Raw genomic sequence first — 18,305 nt, forward strand, 5'->3', positions numbered from 1 at the left:
TTTATTTTCTCCTAGCCTGTAAGGTTTCTGCTGAAAAATCGGTTGATGGTTTTACAAGTTCCTATTAAGTTATAAGCTTCTTTGCGCTTCCTGTTTTTAAGACTCCCTTGTTGTTTTTGATTTTTGAGTTTTATTAGAATGTGTCCTAGCGAGGACCTCTTTGAGTTTGTTTGGTGCCTTATAGCTTCGTGTACTTGGATATCCAAATCTCTTTCCAGATTTGGGAAGTTCTTAGCTATCATTTCTTTAAAAAGCTTTCTGCCCCCTTCTTCCTCTGGAACTCCAATAATTCACAAGTTATTTCTTTTGATTGTACTACACAGATCACATAGTCTTTCTTTACTCTTTTTTATTCTTTGTTCTCCTCTGACTAGTTAATTTCAAAGTTCTTATAACTCACAGATTCTTTCTTCTGCTTGATTCCTTTTGCTCTAGTGCTTTTTTCTTTTTCACTGTATTCTTCAGCTTTAGAATTTGTTTGGTTCTTTTAAAATGATTTCTGTCTCTTTTCAAAGAATATTTTATTTTACTTATTTATTAGAGAGAGTGAAGAGCAGAGAGAAATAGAGGGAGATAAACAACAATGTGCAAGAGATACATTTATCGGCTGCCTCTCGCATGCCCCTAACTGGGGACCTGGCCAACAATCCAGGCTTGTGCCCTGACTGGGAATCCAATCAGCAACCTTCTGATTCGCAGGCCGGCACTCAGTCCACTGAGCCACACCAGCTGGGCTCTATCTCTTTCTTAAACTTCTTGTTTTTTTCATGTATTGTTTTCCTGATTTCATTGAATTGTCTTTCTGTATTTCTTGTGGCTCATTGAGTTATTCTCCTTAAAAGCTATTTTGAGACCTGGCTGGGGTGGCTCAGTGGATTGAGTGTCAGCCTGTGAACCAAAAGGTTGAGGTTCTATTCACTGTCAGGACACATGCTTGGGTTGCAGGCTGGGTCCCCAGTTGGGGGTGTGTGAGAGGCAACCGCACATTGAGGTTTCTCTCCCTTTATTTCTCTCTCCCTTTCCCTTTCTAAAAATAAATAAAAAAATTTTAAAAGCTATTTTGAATCATTTATCAGGTAAATTTCAGATCTCTACATCTTTGGGATTGCTTACTAGTAAGATTACTGTGCTCCTTTGGTGGTGTCATGTTTTGTTGATTTTTCATGTTTCTTGAAGTTTTGTCTTGCTGCCTTCGCATTTGAAAGACCACTCACCCACTATAGTCTTCACTAACTACCCCCTTCAATGTGCCCAAACACTTCAGTGTATGGATGGATGCCAAACTGTTGTTGGGAGGCAGCGCACAAACAACGGATATCTTACTCAGCCATGACGCTCCCTGTATATTAATAGTAGCATGCCATATACACAGTTCTCCATCTTACATTTCACTTAATATCTTAGAGACCATCCCATGACGGTTCATAGAGGTCTGTCTCATTCTTTTTAACAACTGCATAGCTTTCTATTATAGGAATATGACATAATATTTTTAAAAATTGAAGTATAATTGACATGTAACATTGTATTAGCTTCAGGTATATACAATGATTCCATATTTGTATATATTATGAAATACCACCACAACAAGTCTAGTTAACATTCATCACCATACAAACCTATTCTTTTTTGATAGACATTTAGGTTGTCCCCTGTCTTTTGTAACTATTGACAATGCTGCAATGAATACTCCAGTACACAAGCCTTTGTGCCCCTGTATGAGCACTAAGGTAGGATAATTCCTAGTAGTGGGATTGCTAGGTCAAAAGGCATATGTATTTAAATTCTAATAGCTTTTACCAAACTACCTTCGAAGAGACAACCATTTTATAGTCCCACCAACAATGAACAAGAAAGACATTCTCTACAATGTGTATTTTTTGCCAATTTGATATCTTAAAAATAGTATCTCACCTTAATTTTAATCTGGCTTTCTCCTATCATTATAGGTGGTGAGTGTCTTCATTTTTTTAAAAGCCACTTGTATTACTTTTTGGTGAACTGTGTGTTCGTGACCTTTGTTCACTTAATGTATTATTTTAAATTAATGTTTAACAATAAAAACACTAATTTCCCATTGTCATTTGCTCAAGAATGTCCTCAAAGGCAGGAGGCCCTCTCAGACAGGTGTTCAGTATCCTCCATAATCACACTGCTTCCCTTTCTCTAACTCATATGGTCTCCTGCCCCAATATCACTGCCTCTTCCCAAGGAAAGGCATGTGTATGGCCTCCTGAACATCTCCTACCCTTCTCATAACCCTGTGTTTGCTCTGCCATCCCTCCCCTTCCTAGTCAAACTGGACCAGTTCTTCAGGGTCTAAAGAATTCTACCTGTTTGGGGTGCCTTTCTGAATTACTAATGCCCACACTGCCTTGTGTCTGACTTTAACGTGGGTCCCATCAGCTACAGCCCATGTCCTTCAAAGGATGGGCCTGGTATCTCCGAGTTCAGCATCCCCTCCACCCGTGGAGGGTGCAGGGGTCAGTGTGGAGTGTTTCATGCACTCATTCAGCACTTGACTGCATACATGAATCAGGCACGTTCCAGGCACGTGGATATGGAGGTGGATGCGACAGACCAAGGCCCCTCCTCTCATCCAGCTGAAATTTCAGTGGGGGGCGGGGGGATGGTGATTAACATACAACAAACAAGGTAATAAACACACACAAATAAGAACGTCAATTAAGTGTACACAGTCTCCTTTGGACAGCCCTGGGAGCTGCGATGAGAGCAGAGACCTGAAATATGAGAAGGCTCCAGCCATGGAAAGAACCTTCCAGACTGGAGGTCTCCTGGAGGATGTGGATGAGATACAGTCCGACCTTCAGCACCACTTTCTGTCACGTGAAGAGAATTGAAAGCAGAGCCTGTGATCCCTGCGACTTTAGGGCCATATGCGTGGTGCGTGGGGGAGGGACCTGCACTCTGCTGCCTCATATTCCAGTTGCGAACTTAGATAAATGAAATCGCGCTTGACCTGGCATTAATAGAGGACCGAATACGTGCCAGGGTCCAGTTGAGCACTTTATACCATTGTTACTTCATTAATCTACACAACAATCCCAATAATATTTATTATTAACTTTATTTTACAAAGGAAGAAACCGAGGCTAGGATGATGGAAGCAACCTGTTTAGGTTTACATGGTTCAGAAAAACGTCCAGTTCTTGGAAAGAAAAGTTCTGTCCCAGGGAATCGGGTGGCGTTTCCTGGAGCATTCGGGGTGCACCCTGTTTCCGGAGTTTGCCCCCGGAGTCCCGTCGGTGGCCCTCGCCCCGCCCGAGTCTCCGGGCCTCAAGGGCCAAGGGGCGCGCGGAGGGCTGGGGGCGGGGAAGTCCCGGGGACAAAGGCCGCGGCCACCGCGCACCCGCTGGCTGGTGCCGCGGTGAACTCGGGCGGACGCCGGGGACCTGGTCGCACTCCCGCGCCCGGAGGAGCCCGCACCGCGAGCGATGCAGCGCCCCGGGGAGCCGCCCGGGCCCGCGCAGGCCGAGCCCGCCGTCCCGCCGCCCGCACCGCCCCCTCCTCCGCCTCCGCCTCCACTCCCTCCCCCTCGCCCTGCGGCGCCCGCGGCCGCTTCGGGTTCGGCGAACATGGCGGCGGCAGCGATCGGGCGGGACACTTTACCTGAGCACTGGTCCTACGGCGTGTGTCGGGACGGCCGCGTCTTCTTCATCAAGTGCGGCGCGGGAACGCGGGGCCGCGGGCCGGGGCGAGGGGCCGGGCGGTGTGCTGGGCCGGGCGGGCGCCCCCGGGGTGGCGGCGGCGCTAACAGGTGCACTCTCTCCCCGCAGTGACCAGCTCCGCTGCACCACCTGGCTGCACCCGCGCACCGGAGAGCCGGTCAACTCCGGCCACATGATCCGCTCAGGTGGGCGCCCGGCGGCGGGGTGGGGCAACCGGGGGGGCGCGCCTCTGGGCCGCCAAGTTTGACCTTAACTTTTCTCGCGTTTCCGCAGACCTGCCCCGCGGCTGGGAGGAGGGCTTCACGGAGGAGGGCGCCAGCTACTTTATCGAGTGAGTGACCGGGGCGCCGCCGTGCTCGCACCTGTGCTGCGGGGTCCCACCCGGTTCCCGCCGCGCACACGCGCCCCCTCCTCCCGAGAGGGTCCTGGGCGAGTTGGCGCGCTCAGCGCCGGGGCCGCAGATGTATGGGGTTTTGTTTGCTCGAGCTGTGAGGCGGGCTGCTAGAGGGAGGCGGGCTGGGGTCCGCTGAGGGACCCGGGCGGGGGTCCGGGATCGGCCCGCTGCGGCGGCTGGGGCTGCAAACTGCTCCCTGGATCCGGCGATGGGGTTGGCTTCAGGCGCTGATGTGTGGGGCCGGACACGCCTCCCCTTTGGGGTCTCCTGCTGCGCAGAGCGGTGATCGGGATGAGCGCGGGTAGGGAGAGTAGACCAGCAGTTGCGTCCGGGGTGGGGAGGGTGAGAATGGGACAAAGGAGACGAAGGAAATTTCGTTTGGGGTGGCCTTCCCCTTTGGCCGCGTTCTCTGGGATGGTAGTAGAGAGTTGGATCTGCACCCTGCTCCGCCCCTCCACTGTGGGGATTTGCGGCGGGAGAAATTGGGATGCGGAGGAGAACCGATTAGTCAATAATATTACTTGAACGCTGCGTGTCTCCGTAGCCCGTGCTCAACTGCCTCCTGCCTCTGCTTTTCTGCAAAAGCCCAGGAGCCTTGCCCCTCAAGCCAAGTTATGCCAGACCTGGGGCTGCAGAAATCGAGGCACCTTTCAGACGCTAGCACTAACGTAGTCTTTACTTTCCCGCTCTGATTATACCTGTGTGGCAGTGTTTCTCTCTGTGCCTGCTCTCCAGTGAGCTCCAAGAGATCAGAAACTGCTTTTGATCCTTTGCCCCAGTGCCTGGCATAGAGTGGTAGGCACTTGGTAAATGTTTGTTCACTGAATGAATGAACTCCCTTACGATCTGTCTGGACGGTGTCCTGACTAATATTAAGTGTAGTTTTCGGGACTGTAAGTCAGAAATCTCTTTTTTGTCAACTTGAAAACAGTGCTAGTCAGCAGTGGAGCAGCATTTTTGAAGCTCAGATGGTCCCATAAAGTCCCAGAGCCTCCCCTCAGGGTTTAGACTCTTGCAGGATGATTGGAATCCTGATGGACGAGTCCTGGCCTGCGAGCTAAGTTGATTGGGGCCTCCTGAAATACTGAGATTGCAGGTTGGATCCCTAGTCGGGGCACATACAGAAGTCAACCAATGAATGTATCAATAAGCGGAACAACAAATTGATGCTTCCCTTTGCCTCTCTCTTTCTCTCTTTCCCTCTTTCCCTTTCTCTCTCTCTAAAATAAATTTAAAAAATAAAAGAAACCTTGATGGACGAGATTTATAGAAGCGAGCACTGAGGCTGGGGTTGTGTGTGTGTGAACTTGGGGAGCTGGTTGGGATCCTCAGAACCTCTTGTCAGTGGCCCTCTCTAGCTCATAACTGCATTTATTGATATTTATTAGATATTTCCTGTGTGCCATGCATTGTTCTAGGCATTATGGGGCTACAGAAATGAATGAGGCACACAAGGTCCTAGTGCTCATGGCGCTTGTGATCTCCTGGGGGAGGGGAGGGAGCAGAAAATAAATAAGTAAACAATAGTGTCAGCTATTGAGTGGTAACTACTATGCAGAAAGTTAAAATAAAGGGTTACCATATGACCGAGTGGCTTGGTTGGATGGGAGATTAATGGTGGTGTTTCTGAATAGGTAACATTTAAAGTAAAATATGAATGACAAAGATTGATCCTTGTGTTGAGGAGGTGGAAAAGCATTTCTGGAAGAGGGAACAGCCAGTGCAAGAGCTTTAAGGCAAGAAAGAGCATCATGTTCAAGGAGCAGAAAGGCCAGTGTGGCTGGAATGTGGTGAACAAGGGACAAAGTGGCATTAGAAGCCCTTACAGGAGAGTTAAATGGCGTAAGACTTTGTGAGCCAAGGTTAGCAAGTTCTACACTTTATTCTACATCCAGTGATATGTTATCGGAGGGTTTTAAGCAGTGAGAGACAATTTGATTTGCATTTTTAGAAAGATCACTGTATCTGCTGTAGAGTAGACTGTGGGTGGGCAACTGTAGAGGGCAGGAGAACAGTAAGTAGGTGGCCATTGCTGTAGTCCAGGCAGGAGTTAATGATGGCTTCACTGAGGGTGCAACACTTGAGGTCAGAGGTCAGATTCAGGCTAGACAATTTGGATGCAGTCCATAAGAGAAAGAGTCAAAGATGACTCCTGGACACTTAAGCACCTGGCTGGACGGTACTCCCATCATTGAGAAGGGAAGGTTGGGCAAGGCACAGGTTTGGGCTGGTGGAGAGTGAGACCTTGTTTCGCCATGTTGTATTTGAGATGTGAACATATCACCAAGTCAGCTGTATGCATCTGAAGCTACAGGAGAGAGAAGGCTGAAGAGATGCATTTGGGTATGATAGGTGTTATTCAAGACAACAGGATTAGATGAAATCGCTTAGGAGGAGAGTGTAGACAGGAAAAAGAAGATGCCCAAGCCTTGGGACATAGCAGCATTTACAGGCTGTGAAAAGAGGTGGGTCCAGCAAAGGGGACAGAGAAGATAGGAAAAAACCTAGGAGAAGGAGGGCTCCCGGAAGCCTAAAGGACAAAACCTGGCTGGAGTAGCTGGAAGAGAAAAGATGGCATGAAGAAATGGAGTCAGTAATTTTGAATGAATCTTTCAGACAGGTTTGTTACAGAATGGAGTTGAGAAATTAGCTGAGAACTGGGAAGGATGTGGGTTTGAAGGAGAGATTGTAGGAGATGGAAGAGCATGGTTTGTTCTGATGGGGATGATCCAGTAGAGGGGAAGAAACAGGTAATGCAGGAAGGGGAAGGGACAGTTGCTGGAGCAGTGTTTCTGAGAGGTGAGAGGGAAGGGACCCAGGGCATTAGTCCTATTGGTCTCAGACAGCAGCAGGGCCTCATCCACTGACAGGTTCAGTCTGCTTTCTTGGATTTGCCATGAGCATTTCTGAATTTTCTTTTCTTTTCTTTTTTATTTATTTTTTGGTGTGTGTGTGTCAGGGCAGGGTTGGAGTGTGGATCTCTAACATGGCTCAGCTAGAGGGACAAAGCTTCGGCACAGCTGATGTGATTTTCCCCAGTGAATCCTTGCCTGGAAAGTTGTGTGAGATTTTCAGGATTTATCAGTTGCTCTTGATAGTTATCAGATGTTTGAATACTCTCCAGAATTCATTTCTTGAAGGAGAAAACCTTGAACTAAGGTAGATGGATTTTAGTTTTGGTTTCTGCACTTTGTGTTCACCTGTGAATTAACCAGGGACAAAACATATGATGAATCTACTCCTGGTTCTCCCTGTTCCAGACTAGGCAATGCTGACATTCCTTCTAAGAAGACTCATACTCTAGGACTTCTCTATTTTCCCATGAGTCCCTTAGACAGGTAGCAGGATATAATTGTAATGGTGATAATAGTGCTATTAACAGTAGCATCAATAATAGTAGTTGCAATTATGTAATAGCCTCGTCCTTTAAAATTTTATTTTATTTGAAAATGCTTATTTATTTTTAGAGAGTGGGGAAGGGAGAGAGAAAAAGAGGGAGAGAATCATTTATGTGCGAGGGACACATCAACCAGGGCCTTGGCCTGCAACCCAGGCACATGCCCAGACCAGGAATTGAACTGGCAACCTTTTGGTTTACAGGCCCACACTCAATCCACTGAGCCACACCAGTCAGGGCTAATAGCCTCATCTTTTCCAGACCTTGAAAAATACCAGGAACTGTTTATAACTATTATCTGATTTAATTTTTACAACAACTTGATGAAGTAGGAACTGTTAGTAGTTCCATGTTATCTATGTGGAAACGTAATAATCCTGGTCATTCCAACAGCAAAGGCAGTTGGCTTTTTCTGGTATCTTTTTGTACTTGATCCTTGTAAGAGCCCCGAGAAGCTGCAAAGCAGGGGTATCCTGTTCTACAGATGATGAAACTTAAGTCCATGAAGTTTCAGTGATTTGACCGAAGTGTCAGAGCTGGGATTAGAATCATGGGTCTTTAGTTTCTAATATGGTAACCATCGTAGCAATGGTGCCTTCTACTCTAGGTCACCAGTGAGAGCCAAGGTGGATATTTGAAGGAGCTACATGACATCTACCGTTGCCCAAGACCCCTTCTTTGTTTTTGCTGGGGACTCAGGCACCTTGGAAGGGCAGCAGCCCTTGGTCTCCTATGCTGATTGGTGATGGTGTACGTCTCTGATTAGTAACAAATGGGAGACATTAATTTATTACTTAGCAAAAACAGTTTGACAAACACAGCCTTTTCAAACATGAGACCCATGAGGGAGAAGTTCTAGAAGAAGCCACTGGTCTTCAGGGGTTTCGTGGGACCCCTTGGGTTGGGTTCTCCCTACAGTAGGTTTTGAATAGGTCCTGAGTTGTTAAGGAGGGTGAATGGCAGAGAGCAGCGGTCTTGGCCACCCTGCCGGTGCAAGGGCTGCTCCTTGACAGCAGAAGCCTGTTCCCCACCTCTGAGACTGGTGCCCATCCCAGCACTGGGCATTGAGTAGGCACTTGGTATTTATTGAAGCAGCAGTGTAAGGGACTCAAGGAGTTCAGTAGGTGTTGCGGGTCTTGGAAAACTTCTTATTGAGGAAGTCAGGGTGTGGGCGAGATCAGGCAAGGTGGAAGAAGAGAAGTAGCCAGGAATGGCACCTGTCAACACTGGAGCCTGTACCCAAGGCTTCTTTTATGTAGTTAGTTTCTTGCTGTCAAGAATAATACACAAAGCAGGAATCCAGCCTCTAGCTTCTTAACCTCATTGACCTCATGCTCTATATCTGGGGACTGGGATGTCTACTGGCCTTTGGACCTGGCTGCCCTCCCTCCCTGGTTGCCAGGTCCAGGAAACACCTGATTGCACAAGGTCTCTTCTAGCTTCACGGTCCTCAGTTTCAGTGTTGGAGCCTTGCAGGGCCATCCATTGGAGGTGCCATTCCTTTTGGAGGTGCAAATCCTCAGATGAGGGCAGTGAGGCTCTTGGGAAAGACATATCTGAGGGTTGGAGTGAGGCTGACTTTCCATTCCACTCCCCAGCCCTTTGGACCGAAGCAAGTCCAGGGACAAGACTGGCTACAACAGTTGCAGGGCGCAGTACAAAATGGAAGTGCAGGGCCTCTTGTTCAAAAGGCCAGAAATATAAAGGTTTTAAACTATAACACTTTTTCTTTTCTTCTGCAGTCTTTCCTTCTACTTGTCATGGTGTTTTTACTTGCTATTTAATAGTCTGAGTAAAAAAATATATATATTAGCATAAATATTATGGTTCATCTCTGTATTGTGGATTATAAATTTAAATGCAGATATCGGGGCATTGACCTCATAGGCCGAATCACCGCCACCAAGCACTGCTCTGAGACGCCACAGGGCAGGAGTGAGGAGCAGGGAGGCTGGCTGAGGTGTGGGGCTCCAGGAGGCTGGGAGTGCACAGTTAGGAACCTGTCTCAGGGAGGCAGCGAGTGGGGACTGGCGGGAGTCAAGACTTCAAGCCTCTTCAGAAGGGCTACCCTTCTAGAGGTAATGCTAAATATCTAGAGTGTGTTTTTGTATTCAGCAAGCCCAATTTTGAGTCTGACACTAAAGGGAGGGAGGAAACGTTGGGGAGTGAAGGCTGAACCAGGGGTGACAGAATGTCCAGGTGGGAACCCTAGCTGTCTGCAGACCCCAAGTGTAGAAGGCCCTTCAGGAAAGCCTGTGAGTACTGGACGGCCCAGGAAGCCGCCCTCCTGAGGTGTAATTACACTGTCAGCCAAGGGGCGGGCGGTCTTTCAGGCCGCCCCAGGAACAATGTTGCCACATTGTCCTCCCCAGACAAATGTTGAACTTCATGTCAGTGGAATTTGTCTTGTAGAGCGCCAACCTGTTGGTTCATTTAGTTGTCATCTTTCTCACTGAAACTTGTCTGGGAACAGTAGTCCCAGAAACTTTATTTCAAACCAGAGAGCCACTGTTCTACAAAGAATTTCTGGGAAACTTGCAGCTTACATTTATTTATTTACTCATTTATTTAATTTTTTATTATTTACACTGCTTACATCTATTTAAAAGGGAAATTCTGAAACCTCTTGTGCAAGTTCAGAAAAGGTTCACACAGGTTGGCAAGTTTTGGCCACACTTGACGTTTCGTTTCCTGGTTGTTTTATCAAGGGTGAAAACTGACTCATGGATTGAAATGGTAGGTGCTGTGCAGAAGGAACAAGAGCGGTGTTGTGCAGAAAGCTGAAGGAAGGATTAAGAGCCATGATTTGTACCACGACCTCAGAACCATCCCAGAAAAGATCTGGGAGAAACTCTTGAAGAAACTGGTCGCCCGTTGTTTTGGAAATCTCTTCTTTTTCAGAGAAAAGACAGGGTGGGTTTGGGGGAGAGGTGTTATCCCTGAGCCGCAGTGCTGCGTGTGTGAAGTGGGCCGGTGTAGGTTTCTTGTGCACTGGTGGCAGTCTTTCTATTTTCTTAACATGTATAGGAGTGAATTTTGGCTTCTGACATTGAAGGCTTTGGGAAAAGGAGCCTATTTTATTTTAATTTAACTTTTCAATTATAGTTGACATTCAGGATTGTATTAGTTTTAGGTGTACAGCAGCGAGGTCAGACATTTATGTGATTTACAAAGTGATCCCCCAGAGAAGTCTTGCACCCACCTAACATCACACACAGTTATTACAGTATTATTGACCATATTGCCCAGGCAGTACTTTGCATCCCCATGACTATTTTTTAACTACCAGTCTGTACTTCTCAGTGCCTTCACCTTTTTCATCCATCTCCCCTACAAGCCCACACCCATGTGGCCACCATCAACTTATTCTCCATATCTATGAGTTTGTTTCTGTTTTATGTGTTCATTTTGCTCTTTAGATCCCTCATATAAGTGAAATCATATGGTATTTGTCTTTCTCTGACTTATTTCACTTAGCATGTTGTTGCAAATGGTAAGATTTCATCCTTTTAATGGCTGAGTAATATTCCATTGCATTATGTGCCTCATAAAAATGAGCTTAGTTAAGAAAGCACTTCGTTGTGGGGACTGTTTCGTGATTTAATGAGGTGCCTGCTCCAAGTTTCTGCCCCTTCAGAAGAGAGCCTGGTTTGGATCTTTTTATTCAGCCTGAGACAGCAGCATCTCAGTAAACTGGCATGGTGTTGTGAGTGAGTAAATATTGGCAGATGGAAAGGCATGGAAGAATATGGTTTTATTTGCCCATTGTTTTTAAGTGGTTGTCAAAACATTTCCATTTAGATTTTCTGAGAAGAGAAGTGTTTTGGGTTAATGTTTTATTGTTCACCAAGTGCTTCATGAACATTATCTGCTTGGAGGCTCACAGTTACTGCATTTTTTAGTGCAGAAATGTGGGCTCAGAGTGATGAAGCCACATGCTATATTAGTTCAGCTTCTTGGAGGTATAGTGGGTGGACATGTGGTGGTCTCAGATCAGAGCTTCTCAGACTTTTCAACCACTGCCCTAATGACAGAAGAGGGTGAAGTTCGACTCACCTGGGAGACTGGATGGTAGAAAATGCCCTCAAAATGTTGATTCTGTCCAAAAATTCATGTAAACTTCACTCTCAATTTAACTTAGAGAACCCCCTATCCATAGCTTCCATTAAAGATCACTGCTTTGGCAGGGCGGCATCGTGTTTGTCATATGGCTTTGTGTTTTCCTCAACAGAAACATGTGCCTGCAGGGGCACCAGTTGCCCCGTTCAGTCTTAAGTGACAGTAAAGTGTGGGACACCGCTCACTGACTTTGCAGCCTGTCTGGGCCCTGCGTGTCTAAAGCGGGATGTACAGGACTCGAGGAAAATGACCTCAGCAGCTGGTGTGACCTCGGGCATCTTCTGCCTGGACCGAGTTGTGCCAGACCACCTCTCTTTCTTGCGTGCAGCCTACTCACAGTCCTCTGGATGCTGGCCTGGGAGCAGGGTTGGTTTTTCTGGAAGCCCAGAGCACAGCCAGGCAACTTCATCATGCAAGAGCATGCGTGGGGAGTGCACATGTGGCAGTAGCGTGGGTCAGGAGGCAGTGGGCAGGTACCTGGGCTCTGGATTCCTAGGTTCTAATTCCAGCTCCACCACTTACAGCTCCCTGACCTTGGCCAGTTACCTACTCCCTTTAAGCCTCTCTTCATCACCAGTAAAAAGGGCGTAAATGTGAGAAGTACATGCATTAGTCAATGGAAAGGGTTTAGCAAGTACCTGGCACATAGTAAGTGCCCAATAAATGTGAGCTCCTCTTTTGTACATCCACAAAACTGTGAGATGGGGTGGCGACATGAATTCGGAACCCTAATCTCATTCAGCTGCCCTAGGAGAGTCTGGTGCCCTGGAGCTGGGGTCACTTGTGTTGGGAGCATGCAAACGGCAGGACTACTAAGAAATTGTTTGGGACCCATAAAAAGTCCACGACGATGATGGCTATTAAAAAGTTGTCCTTGAAGTATCTGCTCTTAAGTGCTTGGGGAAGACAAACTGTGTGTGCGTGTGTGCGGGCCTATGCAGGGGAGTGGGTGATGGAGCAGGTGGGACCAAATGGTAACAGTGAGTCTGTCTGTGTGAGGTCCTTTGTACTAGCGTTGTAACTTTTCTGCAAATTTAAAGTGATTTCCAAATAAGAAGTTCATGTAAAAACAACACTATTTAACCTTGTCCGTGAAGGGCATACTGTCCCAAGGCTGTGGGTTCCTTGTCCGTGCTGCAGGAACCTGGGGACAAAGAGCCCTGGGCAGTGAGGTGTGGAAGCAGCTTCTGGTTTGCCTCTTTCCTGAGCACTGAGAGGCTGCACAGATGTCCGCTCCTTAATCCCGGGGCCACCTGGTTATTGGCTCTGATGGCTGAAGGGCACATGTATTGTCTGGTGCTGTCTGGGCCACAGATGTCAACAGTGATAATCTTCGTGGTGCTCTACGCTAGTTGAAAATATATTATTCCTTTTAGAGGCAGATATTTTTTTTGTCTTCATTTTACAGGTCAAGCAGTTGAGGCTTGGAGTGGGAAGGGGCTTAAAAAATCTTCCCAAGGCCAGAGAAAGCATCAGTGGGGGAGCTGGGATTTGAACCTGAGTCTTTTTGGCTCCAAATTCGTGTGCTGTTTGTATGATGTGATGATGTGATCTGAGGTGTCCTCTGGCTCCCATTGCCACCCCTCTTTGTTCTGAATCGTCTTATAGGGTCTATTCCACAAACCTGGTCCTCTGAACCTGTCCTGATGGTGCCAAGACAGAGTCCTGTGCCCCTCCTTCTAAAAGTCCCCAACAGGATAGAAGGGTGAAGGGTGGGGTGCATGGCCCCCAGGTGGGACAGTGGGTGGGTCCCTGGTGCTCTGGGAGAATGAACCCCCCACTGCCCCCAGATGTCAGCTGACCTCAGCTTAGGGACTGATGAGCCTCTTAAGCCGGCTTAGAGCCAGACTGTTCCTTTCAGGTTCTGCCAGAAGAGCATTTCCAATGTCACGGCCAATGATCTCAGGGTCTCTCAGGGGCTTTTCCTGCCAAGGCAGAGCCCTCACCCTCTCAAGGTCGGGCAGCTTGCAGTTAGTGTGCAGTCTCTTCTAGGGCTGCTGGCTGCCTCCTGGGCTTCCCTGGACAGTGCAGTGCCGGGAGGGTGGGCAGCGTGCTGGAGGGAGGAGGCAGCAGCAGGCCCATGTCATCCCCATACCCAGGCCCCTGGCTGCACAGCCTCCTGCGTGCTCCCCCCACCCCCCACCCCCAATGACATGGAGATGAGCCCATCTTCTTGCCAGAAGGAGGGGAGCCAGAGCAGTGTTTTAGATGCATACAGTGACCTCTGCAATAACCATACTCTCTCTGCTTGCAGACTCCCTTGTCAGTGCCTGTCCCCAGATGGCATCAGTGTATCACCCTAAGGGGTGGTGAGCCCCTTACTGGGGAAACAGTTAACTCAGAGGCTTGTGGTTCAGGATTCATCCGTTCAGCCACCAGATTCTGATGAAGCATCTCCCGCATCCCAGTCTCCCACTGGGTGATGTGGAGAGAAGTAGTGCCCAGCAGTGCCCAGTCCAGAAGAGAGGGACGCTGGAAGTGTCAGCGTGGGGGACTGGGGCTGGGGTCCTGAGGAGAGGCCCCTAGGGAGCTTCAGAAGGTGAGTGTGAGGAAGGCCAGGCAGCTGTGGGGCAGAGCATGGGCAGCCCGAGGCAGGAGAGGCCAGGAAGCAAGTGCGAAGGAGCGGGAGTGTGTGTGTGCCTGTCTGTGTCTGGAAGAGGCTGGTGCTAAGCTGAGGAGCAGGGCCTGGGCCTGGATCGCTGGGCTTCAGGAGAAAGGTGTAATCAGCAATATGGCCCAAGGGGTGTTTCTGACTCCTGTGTCTGAGAGGTGGTGCCATAAGGGGGTTACGAAACATTAATTCTGGAGTCTGAGTGTCTAGGTTGATATCCTGGCTCTGCTGCTAGTGTGGGCAGGTCACTTAGAGCTCTCTGTGTCTTCAGATGTTTCTTCATCTGGAAGATGGGGACGATGACCATGCTGCTGGCTTAGAGCAGTGCCTGCCGTATTGTACATGCTATATAAGAATTAAGTATTATCATAGCTACTAGAACCGAAGCCTCTTCCTGTGGTGACATATGGCACAACCAGTACAGGAGCTGTGGTTTGTTCTCTTTGGGGAAATCTGATCTCAGGGCTGCCTGTTGAGACTTGTCTTTAAAAGGAATCTGGGGACTTTAAAATGGTTGGAGCCGTATGTCAAAGAAATGATTCCTTGTTTTCAAAGCCCTGTGTGGTTGTGTCCAGAGAGAAATGCATAGGTTCTTTGTACTTATAGACCCATTTTCCAAGTGGGCAGTTTTGGTTTACTGCCCTCCCATCCCCCACTCCCTCCCCTAGAGAGAGGCTTTCTAGGTATTATTATTAGTGTTTGCACTGCCTGGCAGGGCATCTAGCTCTTTTTATCTTTTTTCCCTGAGGCAGTACCCACGGTGTCTGTATTAGAGCACTGGGTGAGAGAGCAGTGGGGATAGACTGAAGTAGAAGCCATGTTCTAGAGTGCTCGGTCCAAACTTCAAGAGGGTAGGCTTGGGAATCAGCATTACTACCAACTCCACGGGTGAGTGTACAGACCCTGAAAGTGAAGACATCGCAGAGCTTCAGCTCCCCTAATTTTCTCCCACGTGTTATTTGAGAATTAAATGAGATGGCCTCTCTGAAGCTCCTAGCATGTGATTTGGCACATAGTGGGTGCTCAGGCATTGAGAACTTTTTCATTTACAGGAGGACTCCTTTCATAATTGATTGGATAGAACTGTGGGGCGGCCTGGAGACAGTGTCAGTTAGGGTGCAGCTGTCTCTAATGCCCACCCCATTACCCAGGGTAGATGCCCGAGAGCCAGGCTCCCTGGTGGGCCTCTGATTTCCTTCACAGAGTTTGGGGATGCTCTGCCTGTTAGGTTCAGCAGAGTGAGAGGAGAAATGAGAGGAGAACAGGCCATGAGTTTAAAAGATTTATTTAGCCAACTGCATACAGGCGCGCTGAGACCAAAGCGGTGTCAGCCACAAGCAGCAGTAAGGCAGGGTTTTCAAAGGGGAGCAGGAGTCGGCTGGACCCACTGCAGATGGTCTGATGGGAGAGTTGATTAGGAGTGGGAGTTGGCGAGCCTCCCTGCAGATGGGGGAGTTGATTCTGAGAACAGAGAAGTTGTAAATTCCTGTCTGCAGATAAGGATACCTTTGAAGGTCATAGGTAGTCACTGGCGCCAGCAGTTACTATGGGGGCAGCAGATTTATTGGGGGCTTGCTAAAATTTGACCTGAGTTTCTGGAACCCAGGTCTTATGCCTAAGACTGCCCTCTCCTCTACGCAGGTGATACTGCCGGTTGCACAGGTTGGTAATGGGGCTGGTCTTGTAGGTGACCACTGAATGGGGACTATGCCCTCCTGTGCGGGGGGTGGGGGGGTGTGGTGGCTGGCTATTCTACATCTCAGAATCCCATGACCACTCAGAGGTCCTCCTGAGGGCAGAGGAGGGGCTGGGGTGAGGGGTGGGTTGTTCTGAGTGACAGACATTGATAGAGCAAGCAAGTAGGCTGCAATTAAGTGAGAAATGGGAATTCTTCCTCTGTGTGAGAGAATAAATGTGTCCTGGCAGATAGTGGCAATGATGAGTAAGTTTGTAGAGGTGTCTGGCAGTGTGCCCTGAGCTGGTTCTGGGGGAGACAGGGTAGGGGCAGGATTGTGACTCAGTGCCAGGAGCAGCAACCTGGGGACTGTGTTGGGTGCAGATCAGTGCTCAGCCAAACTGGTGTAGGTTACTTGATTTGACATTTGGCATGATCTTCTCAATATGGGCTGACATACAGGAAGAGAGGGTTGATGGGAGTTGGGAATTAATTGGGGTTTGTAAGCTCACAGGGTGACGAGAGACACCAAAGTCAGTGGTCAGGGTTCCGGTGGTGGTGGTGGTGGGGAGGTTCCCTTCCCTGTGCATGAAAGTTTGGAATCTTTTTTTTTTCTCCACACACTTTGACCTGGGGTTTCAAAGAAACTGATGAATGCCATGAAGCTAAATATCTATAATCACTGTACACATTAATGCGTTTCTAAATGGAATTGGTGGTACCTGAAATTACATCCATTTATGGAGGCTTTGAATAATTATATCTTTTTTAGCCATGGTGTGTGGGTGGGAGCCAGAGAGGGCTCAGTCGGCCTCTGCTTTGACTTTTTCCCAGCCCTCCGCACCTGAAAATGCATAGACGTGTTTGTGTGTTTGGCACCAGATGGTTTCTAAAACTCAGAGGGGATATTAATTCTTTGGGGAAGGAGAAAGTAATTGGCTTCCTATTCTGTGTATAGATAGATATTTAAATTAGACCCCAAAACACTCTGTTTTTATTTCAAACTCTCCATGTGTCCGAGGAGCCGAGTGATTGAAGGTGTAATAACATGTTGTGTGAAGATCCTGCTGTGCCTGTGGACCGGGAGGTCCTGCTGGTGCTCATTGCCCCCTCGAGTCAGTGGAAAGGTTTGAGATTTATTTCCCTCTAAGGTCTATGTTGGATTTTGCTTGTTTCTGGGGTGCAGGAAGCTGAGTGCTGGGGCAGAGGGACGGACTGTCACTCTGAGAAGTCAGCTGCTTGTGTTGTGCCCCCCATGTGCACTGGCCAACGGTTTAATAGGCATGGCTCCTTTAATCCTCCTATCAACCCTGTAAGGTAGGTCCTGTTATGATCCTCATTTACAGACAAGGAAGATGAGGTTACGGAACTTGCCGAACGGGTTTTAGGTGGCCAGGATCAGCCGCAGTGGTCCTTAGTTGGAGTCCTCACAGTTCCCCTGTGCCCCGCGTGGCCTGTCCCCACCCAGCTCTGCAGTGGACTGTGCTGTGGAAGCTGGCTCTGATTTGTTTCAGGGAAACATTCAAGTTGTGCACCAGTCACTTAAGGGACTGTGGCCATAGAAGGGGAGGTTAGGGCACGGGCTGGACCCTTGGCTCAGGACTCACTGGGAGCAAACCCTGTGACACCTGCTGTTGAGTCAGCTCCTGGGCAGAGCCCTGGCTGGTCTGGTGGGAGTTGTCATCTCTCTGCCTCCAAGACACACACATCCAGTTAGAGTGAAGGCCCTGGACTTCACACTGGGCCCAGGGGGTCCGGGGAGACTGTGTAGTGGACTGTGCCTGGAGATGGCTTTCTGAGACTCCTGCCAGAGGGCTGCACCCTGAGCTCAGAGACTGTATGAGGCAGTCCCGCCCCAAGTGGAAGATTTTGAAAATAAACTCTTCATAGTGAAAAGATTTGGCCTTTTGAGGAGAGTTAGCCATGAAATCCTCACTCTAATGCTTTTCTGCAGCCTCTGGGTTATCACCCAGGTCCTTGTCCCTGGACATTCCTAGTGGAGGAGAGGGAGGCAGGCTGTGAGGTTACACAGGAGATGGTGGCTGGTCTCTTCTGGCCCCATAAGTGCCTCAGGGGTAATGTGAGGGGTGTGGTGCTGGGAGCAGTGGCCACCTGGGGAGGGAGTACAGATGTCCTTGGCTCAGAAGCACAGCCTCAGGGCCGTGGGTCCTGGCAGATCCACCACCGGCTCAGGCAGGGAAGGCCCTGGCACCTGGCGTCTGGCAGAGAGCCAAGAGTTGAGCTTTTAAAGTTTATGTTAAGCATTCTGTGGCCCAGGATACTTTGTCCTTGCTGAGGACCTTAAGTTCTTCCTAAGTTTTTAAAGACATTACATGCTTGGGGTGTGGCTACCCATCCTGACCTGCCCAGTTAGGAATTAATGATCAGATCACCTTGTGATGTTACTTTCCATAGAACCC

At 48.6% G+C, this 18,305-nt stretch overlaps 1 protein-coding gene across 8 annotated transcripts in view; it reads left to right on the plus strand.

The window, feature by feature from the left end:
* Positions 1-3,440: 3,440 nt before the first annotated feature.
* PLEKHA7 (pleckstrin homology domain containing A7) overlaps positions 3,441-18,305 on the plus strand; it is a 202,252-nt gene continuing 187,387 nt past the window's right edge. For 7 of the 8 annotated variants that reach the window (XM_090263639.1, XM_090263572.1, XM_090263581.1 and 4 more), the window contains exons 1-3: positions 3,441-3,682; positions 3,798-3,874; positions 3,963-4,020. In XM_090263639.1, coding sequence (XP_090119765.1) covers positions 3,456-3,682; positions 3,798-3,874; positions 3,963-4,020 — 362 coding nt within the window. In that variant the 5' untranslated portion in view covers positions 3,441-3,455. The remainder of the gene's footprint in view (positions 3,683-3,797; positions 3,875-3,962; positions 4,021-18,305) is intronic. The other variant, XM_090263631.1, reaches the window with a different exon arrangement.

The sequence above is a fragment of the Furipterus horrens genome, unplaced genomic scaffold (assembly GCF_987537825.1).
Source record: "Furipterus horrens unplaced genomic scaffold, mFurHor1.1.pri manual_scaffold_2, whole genome shotgun sequence".
Lineage (NCBI taxonomy): Eukaryota > Metazoa > Chordata > Mammalia > Chiroptera > Furipteridae > Furipterus > Furipterus horrens.